Genomic DNA, 9,762 nt, shown 5'->3' with positions numbered 1-9,762 from the left:
TGTGCTTAAAGCTATTTTTACTGCAACATACCCTAGGTATGTACATTTGATGTGTGAAGGAGTGCATACTAAAAGTATGTTGCAGTAAAAATATCTTAAAGCACACTGTTTCTCAAGGTGGCGATATTATGGACCCTGGTGATATTATGGACACAGATGTTATATGTAGATTGCCTTTTAATCATAAAGTTTTTTGACAAAATTTATTTTGATGCCAACATGTAATAATTATAAGTTCACAAATGTTTAATTTCTCCTGAATGAAAGGTAATTAACTTATTAAAGTGTATAGTAAATAACTGTTGTAACAGTAAATAACTGTAACAGTTGTAACAGTTGTACATTGTGATCTCCATCATCCATGCACAAATGCTAAATTTATACACCCCCCTCCCCAGAGAATTAAGTTCATGCACACCCCTCACCAGTTCCTGTTACTGAGCAGCCCCCCTGCTAAAGAACAGGCCTTCCGAGAAGCCAAGAGACAACACGGCAGTCTGTTCGCATTCCAGTGAGTATTTCTTTGTTCCACGCTCACAAACTTTTGTTTTACCTGCAGATATTAACCCTTGTCCTACTGGACTTTTTTACACAATATTTTCCAGTTATTTGAAGTCGTAATCAGTTCAGACCTCTGACTTTTTTTGCCCTGCGGTGGCATAGTTACAAATGTACTTCCGCATTTGCATTTCGCTGCGGTGTGATGCATTGCACAAAAAACACCCCCAAATCGTACAAACACAGGGCACTATATACATGTAGAAGGTACATGTACTGTACATGTACATGTATGTGCAACCCATATATATATGGGTCCCACAGGACTTAACATGTTATAACATGTTTCGTATTTAAGTTTCTTCACGCATTTTTGTAAAGGTGCCCCTGGAAGAGTATATTCAGCAAAATTTTGTAATTTTTTCAAAAAGATTTGATTGCAAATTGTGCAAGTAAATCCGAAAATATAAGTATTTGTAATATACTGTAAATCAATATTTGTGGTAGCAAAATTTCGCAGTCTGTGAAAAATGGACATGTTTGCAGAACTATATGTTTTCAGCGGTGTCGGGTGCAGAAAAAAGAAATGTAACAAATTATTTGTTCGCGGATAAATTTGCAATAAAAGTGACCACAAAAAACGGGAATTTAAAAGTGCCACGAATAGAAGGTGATTTATAGTACATGTACGTGTATGTCTGTGATGTTTTTCTCAACACACACACAACGTTTAATAAGTTTTTGCTGTGATGTTGCAGTGGTTCCCATATAGAAAACTGGCATTCCATCCTGAGACATGGCCTCATCAACGCTTCAGGTACCAAGCACCAGGTGAGGATGTGACTAAGTTTATGATATCATACTTCGCCTGATTTTTTAATATTTTGATGAATGAAATTGGTTGCAATAGAGAGCAGAGTATTTAGCAGTCTTTTGAGGCAATTTTAGCATGTATTAAAATGTTTATTTACATGTAGTACCAGGGCTCGAAACCACTAAAATTTAGGCTGGGACAACTTAAAAGACACTTGGGACATTTTTGGGACGGTAGAAAAATAATTTACATCAGAATGTCAGTTCTTTATTTGTTTATTAGGCATGGGTCGATCCCAGCTTTTGGATCCGGAAAAGTCCCCCCGAATTTCCTGCCTACTCTGCAATTATAGTGCAATTGGGAGTGAACATGAGCAAAATAAAATCGACCTCAACTGTTCAAGTTGAAGTCATACAACACTTCCCCCCAAAAAAATTATTGGGACATTATTTTAATCCTCTGCTTCGGGACAATTGAAATCTATTTTTGGGACAGTGCTGGGACAATGGGAAGAAAAATTAATTTCGAGGCCTGTCAATGTTACCTGCATCAGTGCAGGAATACAGAAAAAAGATTACAAACCAGTCCTCTCATTACCTCCGGGGGAGGAGACATCCTTCCGCGGAAGGGTTTTGTGAGAGATTTCGATTTTCATGTTCGCAGCTGTTTCTCACGTTTGGGTGGACGGAAAGTTTGTATATCTTTTGTATATGTTTTGCTATTGGGCTGCAGATGATGCACGTTCTTTTGTTTTTATTGTATATGTGTTTTCGGGCGTGAAAATGGTGCCTTTTGGTGGCCCCAAAACACCCCTTTGAGCATGAAAGTGGTCGCGACCATTGACCTTTGACGTGTTTAAGCTATTCTCGGTCTGGTCCACGTATATGACCCCCCACACAGAGGGGTGTCCGGTCTCGATAAATTCTTTGTTTAAAACCCTATATAAAAAATAATATTTTTTAAAAAGCCAAGAGGTATAAAATCTCAGATTTTACTTATCTCTATGATGTTTGTTGTGCTTCTACTCTAGCTCCATGGTGCTGCATACGGCAGTGGGATCTATCTCAGTCCCAACTCCAGTGTGTCCTTCGGTTACTCCTGCATGGGCCACGGGAGTCACAAGGCTGCCAGGAACAAGGCTCTGCTGGTGGTGAGTTATCTCTGAGTTATCTCTAAATTATCTCTGAGTTGTCTCTGAGTTACTGTATCTCTGACAAGGCATAGTTAACTCGAGAAAGCAAACTTTTTATGATCCATGAGGCCATGCCAATTCAATTTGTTGTAAAACGTTGAACTTTATTCCAACACGCAATTTACAGAGAGATCAAATTTTCAGCGACCACTGTCGCCTTCATCAGGATAATTAATGACCAATCACTTCCCAACGTGATCTCGCGAGAGTTACGGTTTGTTGTTAATTTGATTTGTTGGTTCACAGATTTTCCCGCATCATTTTAGCTTCTGAATTAACTCCAAAAATGCTCAAATTTTGGCCCCCAACAGTTGAAGGAAGTCCCTTCTCTTCAGAGTTGTTACCGTTTTTCCATGAATGCAATTGTTTGATAAAATTTAAAGTTCAAAATTCCAAACCAGACTGGTACAAATATTGATGTCAGGGCTCCTATCATAGCATTTAGGGCTATCATAGGATGCCTAGGTCTGTTTTTATTTTTTTTTATTTTTTGCCCTGGCCTGTCGCTTCATCTCTGAAAAAAGTCAGAGAACCAACAAATCAATTTGGTGTGTTCTAAGTCATGGTATTCAGGAAGCAACTATCATAATGGAACTGTCTTGAAAGTTCATCAGATTCTGTAGTACTGTCAGTGGTAGAAGCAAGTTTGAATTTCCAGCACACGAAATTGTACTTGTTTCATAATCCTAACTATGGAATTACTTGAAATATATTTAATTTATTAACAATTTACTGGGTATTCATTAGGTCAAAACAGGTTGTCAATATCATTCTCATAATATATGTATGATGATGGAATTTCATAAGACTAACAAGTTGACATGAGTCACCAATTTTATTAAAATTACAGACGGTCTATCTAATGCTACAAAATGTAGGTCATTGTTTAATAATTATTGTCATTTGCATCAAGAGGTTTGGAATCACTGGTAAACAGGTCCTTTGGATTGCTGTTTTTCCCCCATATGACAAGACTGTGCATTATCCACTTCTACATGACAGCAGTGGTCGAAATACTTTTTTTCAGCGCTGAGTGCAATATTGCAGAAGAGTCAAAATTTTGTTCTGCAATTTGGAAATGCTTTCTGCAAATACACAAGCCTCCATACTACAAATGTACAATCTTGCAGGTTTGTAAGCATGAACTATTGATTAATATGCAAATTAGTGAAGACAATTTTTTGGAAGTTCAAAAAGAAACAAAAGATAGACAAAAGATAGACAAGTCAAGACAAGGTTGATGCAAATTAGTGAAGAAGCTCCTGTTGTTTCAGAACAGGAGCTTAAGTGTTGTCTGTCCTTGGGGCCAAGAGCGCCAAATCCCAAGTGCCAATTTTTCCTGCTGCAAAATTGCAGATTGTATACATTTTTCTTCTGCAATTTTGAAAATCTATCTGCAGATTGCAGACTGCAGACAGGTATTTCGAACACTGATGACAGTATGTACATTATACAGGACCTGGTATTCAAACTGAAATGTGGCTTGTTGTGCTGATAAAAATGAATATTTTATGATCAAAAAAGACTTTTTTCAGGTCAATATCCAGATATCAGGAACTTCCCCCTCTTACCCCCTTAATTTGTCTTTGTTGGACCAAAAGTCGGGAGTGTTTCATTTTGTGTCCTGATGTGTTACACAAAGTCAGCCTCATTCCTTTTCCTTGCAATTTTGCAAAACTTCATAAACTGAGAAGTTGCTTTCTTGCTTGTTGTCCCTAGTCATACTATGTGTTATGTTAACCTTCGCAGAAGGAAAATATTCAATTGTTTTTGACACAGTATCTTCCTCTTCTGACTTCTTCTCCAAACAAATAATGCCAATGACCTGGACCAGACGTCTGTCACCATGGTAACTGGTGCTGTAGCAGACACCCTGTGGTGTTGGGTTACATTATGTACATCATGTAGCAGGACCAATTTGGAAGGTCTGGTCACCATATACATGTAGTATATGAATGTGTTTGAGTGAGAATATAACTGTTACAGAACAGTTACATGTAGTAGTTTGTCAGGCAAGACCACGAGAAGGTAAACATTATGCATTTGCTTTGCAAATGTTGCCTTTGTACAAAATGTGTTGTAACACTGCTATACCCAGTTCTCAGGAAATTCTGTCAGTTACGCTGCAGCAGATTACTACATTTCTGTGTGTAAAAGGTGCTGCACACTACTGCTTCAAGTGTTGTGAGTAAACTGCCTTGTTGATGATTGGCCATTATTTCAGACCCCCCATCGGAAAGGGTTCCTGCAAGGCTGCAAGGCCCTCGGGTGTACAAATCAGACTACTGCAGCATCAGTAAGTCCCTCTCATCTTGTGCTGTGACTCGTGTGTTCACCACCATCCATACCTGTCCTCGATAAAGCTTGACGTACATCTTTAGCTAGAAAGTTTAAGCCTTTGTTCCAACACGAAAAGAGAGACTCACCACGAATTTTCTTTCAAACACGTTTAACCTTCGTCAGATGTGTGATCCACTCACTAACTCGGGAAGTCAGAAACGTGATGACGTCAGGAGTGAATCAAGAGTGAGCTTTCATATTCAAAAATTTTTGCACATCTCTTTCTTTAGTTACTTAATATCAGGATTTACCACATTTGTGGAAGGAATTGACCTACATGTAAATGCTTCAAGATGTCAACCCGGAGACCAGACTGTAAGGTTTGAACCACTCACATCGGGAAGGACCCCTGCTCTTTTCAAAACAACATCACTTCAACACAGACAGTCCCTCTATGCTTTGTTGTGTCTGGATTGTTTCTTGGAAGTTCTTGAAAATGGTTGACTGGTATATAGTACACTAATACAGGCCATGCAACTGACATCCATGCACATGGATACGTGTACATGCATTTAGAAGTATCCAGCTTAAACACACGTATCTTGTGTTTAACCTTCATTGGTTTAACCATTGCTCACTAATGCTGCGATTGGCTTTAGTGGACCTTGCCCTAATACTAGTGATGCATACCGGTTCACTGGACTTGGATCCGGACTTGTAAGAATGTTTAGATTCAAGTCCAAAAAAAACTAAAAGACAAGAACCGAGTCCGGACTTATTACCATAAAAGACCATTTCACATACCCCTTTTCTTTTTAAACCACCTAAAACCTTTGAATTCGTAGATTCCAAAATCTTTGCTGCAAAAAGAAGAAAACATTGCCATCGAGCATCGTCAAGTACTGGCCTTCATGTTATGTGGCCAAAGTTTCACCCATACAACATTGCAAGGTTGCCAACATGCAATTTTGTATATGCCATGGAACCTAAACCTCTGGACTTGAATCCGGACCTGAACCTAAAATTGGGTTTAGGTACTACATGTGTATGCATCACTACCTAATGCTCCAGCTTACAATTATACACAGTTATATAATGAAGAAGAGTTAAATATCAGGGTTGGTCTAGCATGAAGATTTTTCTTAACATTTCTTTTGTTTGCCTGAGGCCAATTCCTTATTAATTACAGTACATATGGCACTACATAATAATTATGATAATAACAAAATTGACTTTGTGGTGTTGCTTTAAGTTACATGTAATTATGTGTGTTTATTGACTTTGGTTTACCTGTTAATATTGTCTTTTTGTAACTCTTTGATTTTTTTTTGTCTAACTCCTTTCACAACTGCCTTCATTGCTGAAACATGGGCATTGATTGAATGTACATATTGTAACTCTCTGTAGTTTTAGGTAAGGCCACACCAAGTAAATTTTATGGATGACGTCCGCGCGCGCATTGATTTTGGCCTGTTCCTAAAAAAACCCCAAGAAATTCCGCTTTCTGTAACTATGACCAAAGAGTCACGACAGTGCCACCAATCGTTAGATTGACGTGAAACCCGTAACGCCCAAACAGGACAGGACGACAACTGCTGTTCCACCTGATTTATTGCTGTTTTGATGATGAATAAAAGACTTCTTGCTTGTTACACTGTGTCACCTCATTCAATTTGTGTCCTAACATTTGGCGGCTCTTAGTATATTTCTAATCTAGGCATCTTGTTTTTTAGTGCCCTTCTTGTTTTTTTTTTCGCCCTCTCGCATTAGATTTAGGGTCTCCAAAGGACGTCATCCATAAAATTTACTTGGTGTGGCCTAACAAGATAGAGATCCAACCCCTAAAAGTGCTAGGGCTTCAGGTGTCATTTCTTTTCAATGCTCATTTCTTCTAGGACATAATACTTAGCCTGGGTACCATCCGGATTTTCGCTACGCAATGTTGCATAGCGAAAATCCGGATGAAAATCCGGATGGTACCCATGCTATTTTTCGAGCGTTGCGTAGCGAAAATCCGGATGGTACACAGGCTACATAATACTGTACACAGTACAAAATGACTCAGCGTTGTTGCATGTATATTTACATTGTAATAAATAAACAAACACCAATTTATGCTTGCATGGCAGTGCACTGCATGGCAGTATGGTATTTGTTGGTAAATACAAACAAAATTGTTCTGCATCCCATCAATTATACTTTTATTTGAACCATTATGATTGAATTATTCTCATGCATATTTGCAACTCAGATGTGTTACATAATGATTATCAAAATTTACTTAAGTTAGTACAATGAAGTCTTGTACATACAATTAGTTCATGGTACATGTAGGTATGAGCCACAGGCTAAAACAATAATTGAATTTGTGAGAAAGCTACACCTGGTAATAGCATTGTGTCATTTGCACGTCAATGATATTAATAAGGAGACAGTACACCATTTCAAAAGACATTGTGAAAGTTATGATTCATAACTACATTATGATAGTAAGCATAGTCTGGTGCAGATTATTGCATTTTGGGTCATTTTTTAAGGAAAAAATTTTTTGTCTATGCATATACAATGTATGTGTACAGTGGGCTCTTTCAAGTCTTTGCATTTATTAGACTGTGTGTGTCATGTGCATTTGTGATGCATACCTTAACATGACTTGTACATTGTACATGTACAATGTATTATAATTGCATCTTTTAAGATACCCAAATTACAACTTAGATATTAATGTAATCTGTTTCTTTTTAGGTGGGGGAATAATTTTTTTTTTTTAATTTCACCTGTTTTCATTCTGTTTATTTCAGGAGAAGACTGGCAAGAAAGAAAATACTAAACGTTTCTTAGAAAGTGACAACTTGACATGCATAGCACTCTGTGAAGGTGAGGTTAAGAACTTGGAACTTATCAGTGTTCAATGTCTATACGTGTATATAATGCTTTGTCTTTGTTGTCTAACTATACAATGTCATGTACACAAGGATTTTTAGTGGTTCAAATTTGCTGATACATAATGTACATCAGGCCACAGCAAGTAATTTTTATGGATGACATCAGCGCGCGCATTAATTTTCGCCTGATTTTGGAAAAAACAAGAAATTTTATTGCCTGGCTTCTGACAGTGGCCACCATGCTGAAAATGGGCAAAGATGCCGAAAGGTGGATGGCAGATAACTATGAAGAGAGGAGACTAGAAAAGGCTCTGATTTCTGATGTTTCGTTTCTTAGTTTGATGCAGTGATGTGTGATACTGGCTGTGTATATGTGATGTTCCCTGAATCAAAACCATTTGAATGTACAATGATTGAGTCAAAATTTTTAAATGTTTTTTTTGTTTGCCCGCTCGCATTAGTTTTGGAGTCTGCGGAGGATGTCATCCATAAAATTTACTTGCTGTGGCCTAACTTTTACTCTAAATATAACTTGACTTGTTGCTATTTAATTTGTTATCCACACTTCTTAATTTTAATTTTCAAAATCTTGATCAAGCTAGTAGTTTGCATGTACACAATGCTTCTTCCATGAGTTAAAGCCTGCATTTTGTAATTCTTCTTTTATAAATTTCTACAGTGATCCATTCCAAGGAGCTCAGAAAACACAACAACATCTGGGTGGTGCCTAACCCTGACCACGTGTGCACAAGGTTCTTCTTTGTGTAAGTCTTTCAAATCTACAATTTTGCAGTCTTTCTTCCATGTATCTATTTGCTAAGTTTCACACTATTTCTAAAGGTACTTCACGAAAGTCTTTGAAGAATATTCTGACATAACAATTTGACATGTGCACACAAGGTTATTTTTGTGTAAAATTATTCCTTCAAATCTACAATTTTGCAGTCTTTTTAACTTCCATGTTTCTATTTGCTAAGTTTCACACTACATGTATGTCTAATAGGTACTTCACTTTAAAGAATATTCTGACATAATTTGACATGTGCAGGGGTTTTTCTAGAAAAATTTAGCATGAGGGAGCAGATCGCAAGCATAGCAAGGAACGAAGCGACCAAGGGGGGATTTTTTAATAAGAGTAACACAGTTTGTAATGCTAGAATAGTGTTGTATTGCTTTTACATCTTTACTGGAAAAATATCATTTTGAGAAAGACTAAATGGTGTTAAGTAGCCACTTAGGGTTCAATCTGAAAATTGATATAAAGGAGCTGGCTGGTTACATGAGGGAGCAGCTCCCTTATTCCCCTGTTTAGAAAAACCCCTGATGTGTGCACAAGGTTGTACACATGTACATGTACATTGTACATGTGGGTGCAGGTAGACATCATCACTGTACTAGTGCACAGTTCCAATTTTACCTGCCCAGTATGTGGAGTCCTGACTGTTGACTTGTGTGCAGGTATGAAGATGGGCAGGTGGGGGATTCCATGGTGGACACCACACAGGAGAAGTACCAGAAGGAGATACTCAGGGCCATCGGCAACATGACCGCCACCGACTGACCTTCAGAACAAGGTCGTTCATCAGAACAAGGTCGTTCATGTAGCAGGGTAGAGCCATGCTGGTTTCAGGCAATCTTTTCCCAAGCAGTGTCGTTTTATCGATTTTTGTTTAGTTTCATAAGTGTTGAATCTAAAATAATAACTGCTGTTGCAGAATATTATTAGACTTACATGTACATTGAGAGTTTGGGTCATAATACATGTAACGTTACATGTACATTGTAGGGGAAGGGCCTCTTTTCATGGTAAAGCGTGACTCACTACTATTTTATAGATGTCGTCACCTAGAATACATTTTGATAAACACACACTCATTTTCTACACAACTCTAAAACCTTCACATGCAGATTTAAACAGTTGCATGATTCTGGGGAAGTCATAGACCGTTCTCAGATTGCAACAAGGTGTGGTTTGTATTTAATATGCTTTATTGCATATTTTGCACATTATGAAAGAGTTCACTCAAAAACACGAGTGGTAGTAATACAGGGTTCTAGCTAGCACATAGTAGTGTAGGGGCCCCCTATGCTAA

The 9,762-nt window shown here is 37.9% G+C and overlaps 1 protein-coding gene across 1 annotated transcript in view; it reads left to right on the top strand.

Annotated features, from left to right (window-relative positions):
• LOC109462447 (poly [ADP-ribose] polymerase 6-like) overlaps positions 1–9,431 on the top strand; it is a 10,101-nt gene extending 670 nt beyond the window's left edge. Inside the window, exons 2-8 of the mRNA XM_019759002.1 lie at positions 399–511; positions 1,257–1,329; positions 2,343–2,462; positions 4,729–4,800; positions 7,586–7,661; positions 8,349–8,433; positions 9,128–9,431. Of these exons, the coding sequence (XP_019614561.1) occupies positions 399–511; positions 1,257–1,329; positions 2,343–2,462; positions 4,729–4,800; positions 7,586–7,661; positions 8,349–8,433; positions 9,128–9,230 (642 nt within the window). The 3' untranslated portion in view covers positions 9,231–9,431. The remainder of the gene's footprint in view (positions 1–398; positions 512–1,256; positions 1,330–2,342; positions 2,463–4,728; positions 4,801–7,585; positions 7,662–8,348; positions 8,434–9,127) is intronic.
• Positions 9,432–9,762: the final 331 nt, after the last annotated feature.

Source organism: Branchiostoma belcheri, unplaced genomic scaffold (genome assembly GCF_001625305.1).
Source record: "Branchiostoma belcheri isolate BF01 breed outbred unplaced genomic scaffold, Haploidv18h27 scaffold117, whole genome shotgun sequence".
Classification (NCBI taxonomy): domain Eukaryota; kingdom Metazoa; phylum Chordata; class Leptocardii; order Amphioxiformes; family Branchiostomatidae; genus Branchiostoma; species Branchiostoma belcheri.
This window is presented reverse-complemented; position numbering and strand designations above follow the sequence as displayed.